The sequence below is a fragment of the Petromyzon marinus genome, chromosome 29 (assembly GCF_048934315.1).
Source record: "Petromyzon marinus isolate PM22_M1 ecotype Great Lakes invasive population chromosome 29, UKy_Petmar_22M1.pri1.0, whole genome shotgun sequence".
In the NCBI taxonomy this organism is placed as follows: Eukaryota; Metazoa; Chordata; class Hyperoartia; order Petromyzontiformes; family Petromyzontidae; genus Petromyzon; species Petromyzon marinus.
Window position 1 is genome coordinate 6,004,080 of NC_133695.1, and position 16,005 is coordinate 6,020,084.

Consider the following 16,005-nt stretch of genomic DNA (forward strand, 5'->3'; position numbering starts at 1 on the left):
ACGTGGGAGTGACCCACATTTGACCCTACCCAAATGCGAGCTGCCGATCGACTGGTGTACACACTTGGGTGGACAGGTGGGCAGAGGATTTGTGTATGGACTTTTGCGCCGTACTTAGCCAACTGCTCATCATAGGTGCCGGGGAAGGACCACAAACTAAAAAGCAGAAGCATGTCGATTTGTTTAACTGCGCTGTGAGAAGGAATCTGATGGACAGGCCTGTGGATGGCAAGCCCTGGTGTGCTTCTGTCACCCTATAGTAGCAGCATTTCAGTGCCTGCCCCCCAATTAAAGGGATATTCTCAAACACCCGAGAGCTCTTTCAACACCTGGGAGGGGGGGACAAACACACGATGGCTTTGCACGTCTTAAAACAATTTTATTAAACTCGGCACAAGTTAAAAATATAGACAGGCTTGGTATACACGAGAAACTTGAATGGCCAACTCTACATTAAAAAAAAAAGTCCTAGCAATCGCTCACCAACTAAGTCGTTGACTTTGCGTAAGGTAATCTATTTTTTACACGTCTCTTGCTTTGTCCTTTTACTGTTTGTCTCTTGGTGTCCTTTGGTCGGTAGTACTTGGACCAGGTCCTAAAACAGACACTGGTCCAGGCCATATCTGTTTCAAGGACCGTGCATTATCAACGCATTTCTTTGCACAGTTTACCAAATGCACTTGGTGCCTTGACAGGTCTCCCTTGGTGGGTTGAACATCGTAACACCTCCCTGTATTTCTGCTGAAAAGGGGGAAAGACTTTTTGGTTTTTCCATAATTCACTGCTTTAAAGACCTGTGAAAGTATGGTGGCAACTTAATTGGCCTCTGACCATGAGGGTTGGATGCAATCTCCTGAAATTATAACTTATTTTGTTTCTTGGGGAGGGGAACCTTAATCCAGCAGTGGATCGATCATGGCCGATGCGGTGCACATTTAATCTATTTATCAACACGCGCGGGGGTCTGGCCCTAGACTTTTGAAGTTGAACCAACGATGACCACCATGACTACGTTAACGTCAAGACGGGAGACGTAGTTAAACTCTTTCGAATCTAAACCGCCTCCGTTTTCATTTGCAATAGGTTAGAGTTTTTATTTTTATTTTCCCAAATCGCAGTGGTTTCTGGTTAATGGCCACCACCACCTGTGTGGTGATTAAATAGTTTTTTGTTAACAGTTCTGTTCCTAATAGCTGCAATCAAGATCGATGGATTGGCCACGGAACGTCCTTTGCCAAAGAGCAACGAGGTGAAGTACGGTGAAACGACACCCTGACTGGCATGGCATCGAGAGGGGGGCCTCCTCCATCCAGAAGCAGATCGAACGAAGGGGGCTGCAAGTAAATTTTAATCCAGTTCGTGAGTAGGACAGGTTTTCTTCGGAACAACCCTTTTTAATTGGTTTTCGTTTTGCTAGTGACCTTTAGCCAGAGCTACCCTCAATAGATTTTAAAAATGGTGAACTAGAAACCACCCTGCAAGGATTGTGATGGGCGCTCCCCCTCCCCCCATTGTGACACACGCTGTAGACAGAACGCACGTGCCACCGTGATCTTAGCGTGTTCTAACATAGGCTGCATTGGGCGTCGCAGCTACGCTCGATAGCAAAACAAATAAACATAAGTCCACCGAGCCAGAGCAGAAATCGGTACCAACACCAAGTTAACAAAACGCTAGCGGTACCCATTTATTACTCTAACGCCCACTCATTTCCAGTGGTCATCGCGCACAATTCACCGTTACCGTTTCCACGCAGAATGAAAGCGGAACCACGAAAGTTGCGCCACCCCAGGTGGTAACGTCCGGGCTGACGGAACACTGCGCTGTCGGGCGAGGCGTGCAGGCGGTGCGACTGCGGCTCAGCACGGCGGCGGACTCTCGCCGTCAACCTGCGGATGAGGACGACGACGAGCAGTGTGGAGCTGCCCTTAGTTGTCGTCGTCGCCGCTTGCTTCGCTGGCGTCCGATCCCGCCTCGCTGCTGCTGCTGCTACTACCGCTGCTGCTGCTGCTCCCGCCGCCGCTGTTGTTCGCTCCGCCGCCGCCGCCGCCGCTCCTCCGAGTGTCTCCGCCGGCTCCTCCGTCGCTGTCGCTCCCTTGTCCGCTCTCGCCCCCTGTTCCGGCGCGCACGAGACAGACGGAGCGAGAGGGATTCAACTTGCTGCACTAACAGCGGACATGGCGACCACGACGGCCATGGGAAAGGGAATGAAGTGCAGAGGCATTCGTGATCCGTCAGCCCTTGCTGCTGGATTATAGGCCATGTGCGTATCGCTCTCAGCTCTGATTGGCACCATCAGCTAGGTAAGGTACAAAAGCAGTTTACCATGCACGTACAGCAACAGGACCGGGTCACATAATTATCAAGTGTTGGTCGTGAGCGGGAATTAAACTCGGGTCGCGGGGTTTGAAGCGCAGTGCGATAACCACTTCCATGAAGGAAAAAAAAATAATCCCCGGTATAGCCTTAACAGACTGTTGGGGCAAATGCCGTTAGCGAGCACTATATAGGCTGGAACGGCACCTGATGGAGGTGGGTGGCCAGCACCACACCCAGCCACAGTCGTCTCCCCAGTGGTAATGTTTTCACATCATGCCCGGCACTCATTTGAGGCTGAGTCGACATAGGGGAGGCCCAGGATCGGTTCAGATAATCGTCACTGGTATTTGCTGTGAGTGCTACCATTGTGCTACCATTGCACGACCGCTGCCCACACACACGCGCACACACATGCAGACTAGACAAAGAACCTTAAGACTTATAGCCTTAAGACTTTCGGGGCAAGTGCCGTGAGCCAGCACTTACGAAGACCAAGACAGTGCACGAGAGAGCGGGTGGCAAGCACCACGCCCGGCCACCTTTGTCTCCCCTCGTGGTGATGTTTACACACCGCACGCACTAGGCTACTCATTTGAGGCCGAGTCAAACCCAGCGGAGGCAAAGGCCCAGTTGAGATAATCGTCACCGGCCGTGAGCGGGGAATCGAACTCGGGTCACCAGGGTTCGCAGCGGTTAGCGCGGCCGCCATTCCGCGCACGCACGGCCTCGTGTATCCCCCCCCCCTCCCCCCACCACCACACCGACCTTCGTCGCTGTCGCTGTCGTCGATGCCGCTGCCAAAGATCTCCTCCTCGTCTCGTGCCTCCCTCGCTTGCCGGTCGTCTCCGCTCTCGCCGCTGCTGCTGCTGCTGCTGCTCCTCGCCCGCTCCCCTTCCTCCTCCTTGCCCTTCCTGCCCCCCGCGGGGGGCGTCCCCCTGCCCGCTGCGGCCCCCTCCTCCGCGTCATCCTCGCGGTCGCTGTCAGATTTCTCGTCGCCGCTAGCGCGATCCTCCGCGCCTGGGGAACCGCCCGCCCCCCCCCCCACATCATCAACATGGTTAATGTTATCATCTTGGTTGGTGTTACGAATGTTATCGACACCACGATCACAAATATCACCAATACTGTCAATGTCACAACCACCATCCCCCCCCACCACAACCATCATCACAATCACCATCATTACCACCATCATTACAGTCACCACCGTCATTATCACCGTCATCATTATCACAACCACGACCATCACCATCATTATCATCACAATCACCACCATCATTATCATCACAATCACCACCATCATTATCATCACAATCACCACCATCATTATCATCACAATCACCACCATCATTATCATCACAATCACCACCATCATTACCATCACATTCACCACCATCATCATCATTATCATCACGGTCACACACCTGATTCGCGATTCTCCTTGTCGGGCTCGATTTCCTCCTCGTCCTCCTCCGGCTCGTGGTTCTCCAGCTGCGCTTTGCGTGCCTCCTGCACGGAGCAAAGTGGCGCCGGCGTAAACACTCCACGTCACGCGAACGCTCCCGGTCCTTTCAAAGGGCCTCCACTAGAGGGCGTTCCGGAAGGTATTGTAACTCTGAACCTTATAACCCACCTCTCACCCCGTGTACGGATAGTTGAATTTGAATATGCTATTTAATTAAGACACCACATTGTGTTGTCTTGCTGTGGTCTTGGACTGTTGTTATTTTGCCATCTTGCCCAAATCGGCGTGAAATTATTTATGACTTTCGCACCTTTTCTCTATTTTGCACTCCAATCGTTTGTTTGTATTGTTTGTTGTTGTAACTTGCTGACCCGCCCCCACTGGACATCTGTGAATCAGAGCTTCATAGCTCATGGGATTCCTCTAGTCTAGATAAAGATTCTGATTCCGCACTGGCTAGAGGTTTTGGAAGGGGTGGGCGGGAATACCCCCCACACTCAAGCCCACCACACGTGACCTACCGAACTTAGACTAACTTTGGTGTAGCAATTTATACTGCTGGGTGCAGAGACTGAAAACTTGCACCTATTGTTTCAACAGCCACGCCGGGAGAGATGGAATCGAATCGGCGACCTTTGGGTTGCAAGTCCGCTGTGCGAACCATTACTCCCCGCCATGGCAGCGTCCCCAGGTCTACTCGCAACAGTCGCACGAGTGGCGGCGACGTTGCTGCGGCGCTTGTGGTGCCAGGCTATGTGCACCTCCGAGGCATTCGCGTCGAGTGCTCAAGTGCTCACCGCTGTCACGAGGTCACAGGACTGACCATGACCTTGACTGACCGAGACGACCAGCAGATGGCTCCACGCACAGTGAGCGCAAGAGACCCGACGACAACTCTCACCCCGAGCCCAAAGCCTTCACTCACCGTTCTCTCACCCCTCCCCTCCACCCACGCACCTGCGCCCACCCCTGCCCACGCACCTGCGCCCACCCCTGCCCACGCACCTGTGCCTCGAGCTCCTTCTCGTTCATGTGCCGGTGCCTCACGCCGAGCACCGTGTTGGCGCTCGTCTGCGCGCTCTGCCCGGCCTTCGCCCTCCGCTTGCTCAGCCGCACTCTGCACGAAGCAACAAAGCCACACACTTTCCATTAGCACAACCACGGAAATCCACCCCCTCCCACCCCCCTATAGCCTGAACAGACTGTTGGGGGCAAGCGCTGTTAGCGAACACCTACGAAGGCCGGAACGGCACACGAGGGGGTGGGTGGCTAGAACCACGCCCCGGCCGCCTTTGCGATGTTTACACATCGCACTGGGTACTCGTTTGAGACCGAGTTGACCCACGGGAGGCCCAGCACCGATTCAGAAGATCATTGCTGTTGTTGGCAATGAGTGGGGAATCAAACTAGGGTCTCCCGAATTTGTAATGCAGCGTGCTAACGGCTACACTGCTACCTCATTAACGCACACACGGACGCGTGGACAGACAGGCAATTAGGCACACATACAGAGGGATGCACAAACAGATGGGTAGGCAAGCGGACCAGACAGACAAAGGGGGGCAGACAGAGAAGGCTTGCAGGCAGACAGATTGACGGATGTAATGGTGGACAGACGGACAACCTGGCAAGCAGGCAGACGGACGGGAAGACACACACTGGGTTTCCATGAACTGGCAGGCAGAGGGGATAGACATACGGACGCAGAGACAAACAAGACAGGAGGGGGGGGCGGATTCGTGCTCGCCTGGTCTCGAGCTCGTTGTAGTAGACGCCGTCGCCCTCCCGGAAGATGAAGAAGTAGTTCTCCTCGTAGCCCTTGCTCGCCTTGTTCTTCACGTTCCAGTTGTACTCGCGCGCCATTCGGTACTCGTAACTGCAGGGACACGGCCGCGAAGAGGAGGGCGTCATTACTACGACGACTGCCACCCACGCTCGTTTAGACGTTCCGACACCAACCAGAAACCTATTGCAAGGCATCATCAAGTCTGCTTTAACCGCACATCACGCTTGCGGTTAAACACGCGAACAAACATGCTTTGATACTGTACGCATTGCCCTTGAGACAGGATTGGCCTACACCAGAGTCGGCTCCATTTGTGGCCTTGCCTTCAACACTGTTAGAGCAGAGAACGCCAAAAGGCGAACAGCACAAAGGCAACGCAGGAATCAAAGCATTAATGGCCTGGCGTTTCATTCTTATCGGATCGTTTTCTGGGAGTTATCATGCACCCTCCACCCTCGCCCTCCCTGCATTACAGAAAGACAGAGACGGACGGGGTTAATGCACCAACGCTTTTTAACCCTGGTTGGAAAGCGCGAGTAAAAGTGAAAAAAAACGAAAACGTCCTTACTCGTCTTCGGCCATGAAGTCCAGCTCCTCCTCCAAGTCGCGCTTGCGTTTGCGCATCGTGTCTTCCGACGGCAGGAAATATGCCACAAACTGGTTTCCCTCCTCGTCCATCATGCCCCTGGGGAGGTGAAGGCAACGGTTAAGGCACGACGGACGGCTCGACGATCAACGCTGCCGACGGGGTAGCGGTTGACTGCTCAATGCAGGAGATGGGGAGCGCTTCCTTACCGAGGGGCGTGTAGGAATCCACCACCCCTACTGCCACGACCACTACGGCCGCCACCATTATCACTTTGAACACCCCCATCACCACCCCCCCACCCCGATCACATCTTCCACTACCAACAACTCGCAGCCACAACTTGCTTTTGTTTTTTAACATCTTAAACAACGAAAAATAGTATGTGTGTATATATATACACATTTTCTCATTGTTTTGAATTTTCTGATGTTATGTTTCAGTATGAATGTGATGGCGCTTTGAGTGGCAGATTTGTAACAAAGGTGCTACATGTGTAAACAAAAACAAACTTGCTTTGACAGCATCACAACCGCCAGCATCACCACCCGCACCCCTATCACATCTTCCACCGCCACGTCCTACGGATCAACACGCTGCGTACCTGATCATGGCCTGCGACATCGTCTCCACAGCCGTCGTCCCGGGCATGTCCTTGGGTGCCGGGTCCGAGTCGAAGATCACCTGAGCGCACGGGTTGATCCACATCTGCAGGAGGTGGGGGGGGGGGGGGGGGGGCAAACACGGACATTAATTATTGCACAAATGTATTGTTTTGTTATAACGGTATTAAACGACCCATCTATACTTAAACGCCTTCTTGTCTTCTTCCCTGTCACGACGATTCTGCTAGCTCTGTCGCGTCACAAGACGAAGAATCCGTTGATAAATCTGGCAGAGCAAGCGCGACCCCCATAGCGTTAAGAGAATGGCCCGCACAAGCGGATATCACAGAGCTACCTCTGAGATCCCTTCTTTGGGCAACCTCTGTTTCACGCATACGGGGGCAGCAATTGACTCACCCACCTTGCTTACAGGAATACCGTTCGCCGGACAACAGTCAAACTGGCATTTTTTGCAAGATTAATCGCAGGACCCAAATTTCATGCGTTGCAGTCACGATACATATTGATGCTGTGCAGTAATTAGTCAGGCCGAAACCATCAACGTATGTATGTTGAACTTTTTTCACCGTGCTAATCGGAGGTGCGAGAATCAACACTTGAACACCACGATCGCGGGCGGCTGAAGCTCGGATTCAAACCCAGCATCACTTCTGTGCCGGCTCAGTGGGTGGGGAAGTGGTAGGTGGATGGCGTTAGTCAGGGGCTGGGAAATTATAAAAAAACAATTATTTTATTTTACCAGGTAAGGCCCACTGAGCTATGTGGCTCTTTTTCAGAAGCAACTGGGCCACAAATGATAGCTCAACGAGGTGGCTGGCTTATCATGTGGAAATTTATAGCAGCTCTAAACGCACGCCGATTCTAAATGTGGAGGGAAAAACCGGAGGACCCAGACAAAAATCCACGCCACTACAGGGAGAACATGTAAACTTAAAAAATACAGGTGTCAGGGTTGGGATCAAACCCACGACCTCCTGTATACCAGGCACGGGAGTTAACATCTCGCCACCGTGGCGCCCATGGGGGTGAGAACAACATTGTGGCGCACAGCCTGGGTTAAGACAACCGATGCCCTCCACCACAATAATGACAATTGGCACGACTACGGGTGTGTAAACGTTCTCGCGCGGTGTCAATGCAAATTAACTCATCCACATTCATCACGCATCGTCAGCGAAGGACCATTTCGCCAAACGTGTGACCTCTTGCGACAGCATTCGCATAAACTGCTCTTGCTGCCGTCCAGTACCGGTGCCTCAAGCGGTTTTGTTTGATCCGCGGATCTCGGGGGGGCGGCGACCATGGGGCGGCGCCATTCCTTTGAGGGTCGCACTCCCCACTTCCAACGTTGACCCCGAACCGAAGTGCGCAATTTGCTGCTGTAGTTTGCGTGTCAAGACGGGGCGACGTATCCGCAAAGTGACAGCCGTCCCCTCCCTCGAACTAAGCTCTCGATCGCGAGGAGACCGGTTGCAGGTGCAACGGTCACATTTCCGATCAAGTAGAACCATCGGCTGCCAAGAAAGCCGTCTTTGGCATCGCGTATGGAAGGACCGCAGCCGATCCAAATCAGCTCGAAGCAACGTCCAGGCCTCCGCACCACCGTACAACGAAACTGACAAAACACAGCATATCTCTCTTCCACGACTTGCCTTGAAATCCGGGAAGACTGGCATGACCTCCACAGGGACAACCCGCGGCTTGCTGTAATGCGCCTCGATCTGTGAGGGCGAAGGAGACACAGGAGGGAGATCAATCTCAAATGGAACCAATGCATCACTCCGTTAGTTTTCAAATCCCTGTCGATTGTCGCCAGCGACGTGGGGAGAGGGGGGGGGGGGCAGAGCACCTCTTTCTTGGCGTCTTCGAAGGTCTTCTCGATGGCGGAGATCTGGCTGTCGCGATCCTTGTATATGTCGTCCTCTGTGAACTGCTGCTTGACGGACACGCCGATTCTGCGGTCACGGGAGGGACGGAGGGCAGGTTAGCATAACGCATGGAAAAGACGGGAGTGTTTTGTATGTTGAACTTCTTTCACACCGTACATAGCCAATTGTGCTAATCTGAGGTGCGAGGGAAGGACAACAATCTAAACACAAAAAGCAGTACTAAATAAAAACAGTTTTCAGTTTAGATTTAAAAGTGCATAGCTCCAGTGACTGCCTCATCAGAAAAGCGTTCCAGATGGCCACGGAAGCACATCTGAAAGCACGCAATGCAGTGTCCATCTTTGTTCGACGGTTCGCCAAAAGCCGCTGCGAGGATGACCGGAGTACGCGTGATGGTTTATAAGCTCCTTGACGAGATCAGCCAGGTATTTTGGTTCACTTGTGGCAAGCACTTTTGGGCGTAACGAGCGCGACCTTACAATGTATTCGTTCAGCAATCGGAAGCCAATGCAGCTCGAACGGAATCGAACAAATTATCCGGCGGCATTGCTGCTGCATTGGCGGTGCGCTGCACAGAGCACGAGCAACACAAAAACTCCACACGCACGTCGAGAACAACAACGACGACGACGACGACCGCTCATCAGGATAACATTCTTGACACCGATTTCTCATCCAGGCCTCTCAGGCCTCTCCAATTCATGTGCTATGACGGGAACTTTGTTTGAAACGTCGCCTGTTATATACTTTTCTTTTCAAGGGCACAGTATCACTGACGAATGTGTCAAATCAAATAATTTATAGCCCACGGGCCAAGGGTGTTTGTCGGGTCGCACCTGCCAGTATACAGGACATCTGAGAAAAAGAGCTTCACAGCTCATCGGATTCCTCCAGGATGAATATTCTCGATTTGAAGCTTTCGTGACTGCAGGAATCCATACTCTTTGGTTCTTTCGGTAAAGTCACGTATGTAGAAAATAAAATAAATCACGACGTTTCGGGCGCAACACTAGCTTCAGCATTTAATACGGAGGAGCAATGATCATCTTTCTAGCCCTTTCCAGAACTTTTCTGAACAAGCCACTCAGACATGATGCTCGGTGAGTTTTACGCTGGGGAGCGGTGTGTGTCGGTGTGTGTGTGTGAACCGAGGGCCTGTGAAGGGGCAGCAGAAACTCACTTGATCTCAGGCTTCTCGTTGCTGATGCCGTAACGGTTGAACTCGGTGGAGATGTATTCCGTCTTCCTCATCCACGGCACCACCTTCGCATGCTGCTGGGACCTGCAAAGTAGGAACAGTTCACTGCCGGGTGAAGCCATCACCATCTCTCATGAACCCGCGATGCAACGATCAACCTAGCACCCACATGATGAAAGAATGAATAGGCTTTACCCTTTGCGGAGAGAATACAGGAGATGTTAAGATGTTCAATCACCAAATAGGCGCCTATTGCAAGACATCAAGTTTGCATTAAACCACACATCTCCCACCATCACCACCACCCCTATCACAGGTTCCACCAAACAAACGTGCTTTTCTCACATATGCACTGTCCTGGAAAGAGCGTTTTTATAAATTCGAAATAGAATAGTCCTTGAAACGGATTGGCCTACACCGGAGACAGCCTCCTTGATGGCCTTGTCTTAACAGTGTTAAGACCAGAAAACGCCAAAAGGTGAACAGCACAAAAACAATGCGAATATCAAAGCATTAATGGTTCGGGTCGAGGAGTTATTTCTATGGGACCCTTGATACTGGCAAAAAAAGAGTCCCATAGAAACAAGATTCTACACACGAGCTGATTTCACCTCGGTGGACGCCCCCTCTGGCCCACGTTCACCCCTCCCTTGGCTGCCACACTGCCGCTAGCCTCGCCCACCGCCCATCATCCCTTTTTAACCGTGACGTGTTCTAGCCAAGCCCACTTGCTGTCCTCAAGTCCCAACGATGGCTCTAACTTGTGCACGTTTTGGTAGTCGTAGTTAGCAGTCGCTATGTCATCAACGGGGCTGTTTTGAATGTTTCTCCAGGTGTTGCGAATCCATCGTCCCTAGCCAGGCCGCCTGAATAAGCATGGTCCGCCTCATCGAGTGCGATGATCTGTGGGCAGCAAAAAAATTGAGCTGGGGGGTGTCCCTTTGGGGGAGCCCACGTATGGCCAGGCTAAGGTCGAAGAGCTCTTATCTTGTTGCCGTGTTGCGTCTCGATGCGAGTTGCATCTTGCTTTGCGAGTTCAACAGTGGCAAGCATGCTCAAACTGTGTAAATTAGATATTTAATTTCAGTCCGATTTTGTTTTTCCAGGTGAAAAAACTCCCGGGGTCTCTTTACCTCCGCGATCCCTGTGGTGTTGCGATCTCTTCCTCCAGAAGCTTCTCATCAGCTGGGTCCAGGTACGCTGCATACAGAATAGGCACACTTGCATCACGCGACCAAATCTAACACACAACATGGTACACTGCTCACTTACAAGTTTAAATGTAATTTGGGGAAAAAGGCAGGAAAATATGAACAAAAAATGGCATTGTCTGAGAAATATGAAAAATAACGTTTGGATTGATTTCACTATTTGTACTTATCCTAGCAATCCTAACAATTAAATCTGTTGATTTATACAACCGCTACGTACCATTGGGATCGATCTTGTAGGTGTCAGGGTTGATTAGGTCGATGGTGACCCCCAGGTCAGGCTCTGTGAGCAGCTCATGCTTGTGCTGCTTCTCCAGCGACGTCGCCTTGTACTGCACGAACCTGCAGCGGACGCCAGTTACAATTCCTGCTTATTCTTTTACGTATCAGAATATGTATTTATACTGGAGGAATCCGATAAGATATAAAGCTATTTTTCAAAGATGTACAGTAGGGGCAGGTCAGAACGTTACAACAATACAAACACATGATAGGAGTGCAAAGGGTTAGAAAGGTAAACAAATCACTTTCAAAAAACAGACGCAAAAAATGTCTTTCCATGTAAAGCCCATTAGCTTATTTTTCAGAAGCAACCTGGTCATAAATGACAGCTCAACAAAGTGGCTTATGTGAAAATTAAAAGCAGCAAAATAATCTAAATGCACGTTTGTTGAACCTCTTTCGCACCGTACACATAGCCAACCACGCTAATTGGAGGCGCGGGGGAACGACAACAAACTAAACACACAAAAATCCACTGCTGGATGAAGGCCTCCCCTATCCACCGCCACCTCCCATGATGTGATAATCCGCCGAGCACATGGACATGAACCGATTTAATTGCTCCATCTCCTCGGTAGACATCCTCTAAGAAGCATTCCATTCCTCGGCGACCACTGCATAATTATTCTTTTTACAATTCTTATTCTAACCATCCATCATTATTGCCCTCGAGTGACATGTATTGCCCAAGCCCACTTTCTTTACAGTTTTAACATCATTAACCTGTCTTTCCATGTAATTGCAAGCAAGCACCACTCCATGCTTCTTTGCACACTTTTCAGTGTTTATTGTTTTTTTATAATTATTCTTAACTGTAAACTAATTTTATTATTGATTTCTGGTTATGATTATTACATACAGTAGAGTTCATTATCAATCCACTGCTGGATGAGGGTCTTCCTACTCCTTTCAGTCATGGGGTTGCTTGGCCATACTTCACCACGTTGGACAGTGTGGGTTGATGACAGAGCACGATAGGGTGGTGTGACCAACAACACATTACACCAGGTCAAGGCCGTAGTCATGGAGTCAACATTGGGGGGGAATGTGTCCCTCCCAAACGGCCTTGCACCGGTTCAGATATCACTCACCACTCGTACTAGTAGTTGCCAGGAATCAAACTCAAGCCGCCCAATGTACATCACAATCTGCTAACCACTGCACCCACACCTATTAGTACAATTAATAAGGGATGTGATGCTGTGTGAAACTGGTGTTAAGACTTCACCTGTTCGCCTCGAATGGGTAGGTGATGAACTTGGGGTCAAAAGGGATGTCGGGAAGGGTGTTGCAGTATTTGACTCGGCATACCAACCCGGACCTGGAGATTTAAACACAACAATCGCGATTACTACTGATAGTATACACACAGGCGTGTGTCAATCCACTGCTGCTGCTGAATGTCATATATTTCACAAGTGCCACTGCAGTGACCTCACTGGATGGACCAGCAAGAATCACTTTCATGTGGCCGCAAAAATACGTGATGTGTAGCGACTAGAAATTAATCACAGATGTTTGTTATTTGTGTAGGTTGAGTCTGAAAGAAGAAGTGGTGAACTTACCTTTCTGGAGCTCCTCTGTGTGAACTCGACCTACTGAACACAACAAGGACAGAGTCAACAACAAAACTGCACATAACCAGGACATCACATCCACAATCATCAATGTGTGTAATGGATTAAAACATTTGATTTAAACACGGACTCCATGAGGTGAATTTAACACACAGGCTTTGATGAGCAATATTGTTTAATAATGCATTCTTTGGTCAGATCGTGTAAGTGAAATGTGTTCACGTGACAACTCTATTCATTGGCTTTGTCAGGTGGAGGAGGGTTTACAGCACACATTTTACTTACTCGATTTGAACCCAAAATTCAAGTATGACTCTAAATGTGGCTGATTTGCCACTGCCAAGAACCTGGGTTTAAGTCCAAACAACCACCTTGTAATTAAACTGGGGCCTAGTCTCAGCTCCACAACAAAATTACTTATGTAAATAATATATTTTTAAACTTATTTTAAAAACACGCTTTTATTAAATGTACTAGTAATGGAAGAACTCCACGACTCCAGGAAGTGGCCCCGAAGCTTGCCATAACGTAAGGAACCGTGGCCAAATACAGCCAACGTCAGTTGACTGTGGACAATTAGACCCAAGCCGAAACAACATTTAAAAAATGTTTTAAAAAGTTATTTTTTTATGATAGAATATAGTATTGTCATCAATATGACATAAGTATACCAAGTTTGCAGTCGATACCACATTGGGAAGTGGGTTAAAATTGAGTTACAAGATTTGAGAATACAACAGAGTAAAAAAGCGTGTAAAATATCGGTGTGGATGTCATGCATCGCACACTACCCTCTCTGTAGCAGCATGGGTGTTACAGGTCGCTTAAAATGATCTAAGCGGTAGTTCCCAGATATCGGTTTATGGCGGGCTTGTTTTCCAACGCGATGGGTTGTAATTATCTGCTAGAGTTCCGACTTGATTCTTGGTCTCGTTAAATAACACCGAGGGAGATGTCCTCTCTCACGCGTTCTATATTCCTTGGCTGCCACTCCGTCACTAGTCTTAACTATATCGGCCATCATTCCCTTCGAGCGACGTTTCCTGTGACAAGGCGCACCGACTTTCTACTGACAGTCTAAATTGTCTTTAACCTGCCTATGTTCTACAATCCGTGTTTCCCACTGGCAGTCTCTTAAATTACAATGCCGTCGTTTGAGCTTTTGTTCCACTGTATTATTTTTGGTTCATGAAAGTATTTCTAAAACCACGTCAGAGCAGGCAGTACGCAAGCGCTAGGGGGCCATCCATTTAGTGGGTACGCAAAAATCTGTCAAAACTTGACCCCTTCCCCCCTCCCTGTACGCATGCGGACTTTTTACACCCCCACTTGAGTACACACGCGGACTTACTACACCCCCCCCACCTGAGTCCTGAGTACACACGCGGACTTACTACACCCCCCCCCCCCCACCTGAGTACGCACGCGGACTTACTACACCCCCCCCCACTTGAGTACACACGCGGACTTACTACACCCCCCCCCACCTGAGTACACACGCGGACTTACTACACCCCCCCCCCCACCTGAGTACGCACGCGGACTTACCCCCCCCCCCCAACCCCGAATCCTATAGAACGGCCGATGTTGAATCCACGCAGAAACGATCAAGGATTAATAATATTAACGTGTTTAAGCAAACAGATAGTCCATCGCCGGACTATCTAACTCGTTTGAAAGCCAATGTAGACATTATCGAGGCTTCACCACCCCCCCCCCCCCCCCGTTTCCTATGCGTACGTAACATTGGCAGTAGACCCCCCCCCCCCCATACGCAAGCGTACGCATTTGGGTTAAACCCGAACCCTCCATGCGTACGTACTAAATGGATTGCCCCTAAGTAAAAACCGTTTGTTCTCGAGGCACAACGGGACGTTACTTTTCATTGTCAAGTTTCCATCACTTGCCAGTTCCCGTCCTCACGTTTCATAATTGTAATCCCGATCCGCCTGCAATCGCTACCCTAGATAGATACGTTAATATATTGTGTCCCTCCGACGGACAAGTCTCCAATTGTTGCGCGAACTTATTGCAATACCGTACACAACCTCCTTTGTGTTCACATTTAAATCCTGAGCCCAACTTTCCCCATACTTCTTGGCACCAACCGACCCACATAAAAAAAACACACACAACACAAACGCCACCACTGCAAAGCCGCAACTTAACAATCGCCACACACGCAGCCCTGCCGCGATACCGACATCGCCGCACAACCTCCCCTGCCAAAATAAAACCACGTCAATTATACCGACGCGAAACGATACAATTAAAATCAATAACAATAACTGCGACACCGAAAAAACGGGGGGCGTGCTCGCCTAGTCTCCCCGCCGTGTTCGCACATCGCAAAGCGGCAGCGATTCTAGGCCAGCAGCGCCTCGCCCTCAGTCCTCGTAGGCCGAGTCGCTATTTATACCCCGTGAGACCGCGACCCCGGGGAAGTTTTAGGTTATATCCCCATTCCGGGATCCCCGAGCACCGGCGAGAGGCGTCCCCCTCGATTTGGGGTTTCGGGGGGTTCGGGGTATTCGGGATGGGAACCGAACCTGGACTCTGCGTCTCTCTGAGCACTCTGGATGGTCGGCGCCATTGCTGGCTGTGAAGGGGGGGGGGAGTCACGTGGTGACCGCAAACAACACGTATTCGATATCGACCATCGATTCGATTAAGAGTAATCGATTATTATCATCGATTACTCGGTGATTGCTTGCAGTGGCACACAATGAAGCGTCGAATTTCGATTTAAAGCTTTCGTGACTGCAATGATTCATCTTCTTTGGTTCTTTCGGTAAAGTCACGTAGAATGAGAATAAAATTATAAATTGGTAAAATAAAATAACACAAGAATATTATTGTGTTATTATATAATAAATTGGTAAAATAAAATAACACAATTATATTATTGTGTTATTGTGTTATTTTATTTTACCAATTTATTATTTTATTCTCATTCTACGTGACTTTACCGAAAGAACCAAATAAAATGAAACGTCGATGAACACCGCGCTGCCTTAAAATGAAACGTGTGTGTAATACTCCGATTGTAAATGTTGTTGATTTGCT

The 16,005-nt window shown here is 49.8% G+C and overlaps 1 protein-coding gene across 2 annotated transcripts; it reads right to left on the bottom strand.

Moving 5' to 3' along the window:
• Window positions 1-358: 358 nt before the first annotated feature.
• On the bottom strand, window positions 359-15,573 carry PAF1 (PAF1 component of Paf1/RNA polymerase II complex). 2 transcript variants are annotated; one of them, XM_032962860.2, is made up of 15 exons: window positions 15,489-15,573; window positions 12,928-12,960; window positions 12,591-12,683; window positions 11,301-11,422; window positions 11,003-11,069; window positions 9,852-9,953; window positions 8,632-8,737; window positions 8,435-8,503; window positions 6,761-6,864; window positions 6,139-6,255; window positions 5,532-5,660; window positions 4,790-4,901; window positions 3,744-3,828; window positions 3,085-3,336; window positions 359-2,113 (listed from the first exon to the last, which is right to left on the bottom strand). In XM_032962860.2, exons 1-15 carry the CDS (start codon window positions 15,530-15,532, stop codon window positions 1,929-1,931), a joined length of 1,620 nt encoding a protein of 539 aa, XP_032818751.2. In that variant the 5' UTR covers window positions 15,533-15,573; the 3' UTR covers window positions 359-1,928. The 2 variants fall into 2 exon arrangements, with proteins under 2 accessions (XP_032818751.2, XP_032818753.2); XM_032962862.2 differs by having other exon boundaries at window positions 12,928-12,957; window positions 15,489-15,547.
• Between the last annotated feature and the right edge of the window lie 432 nt (window positions 15,574-16,005).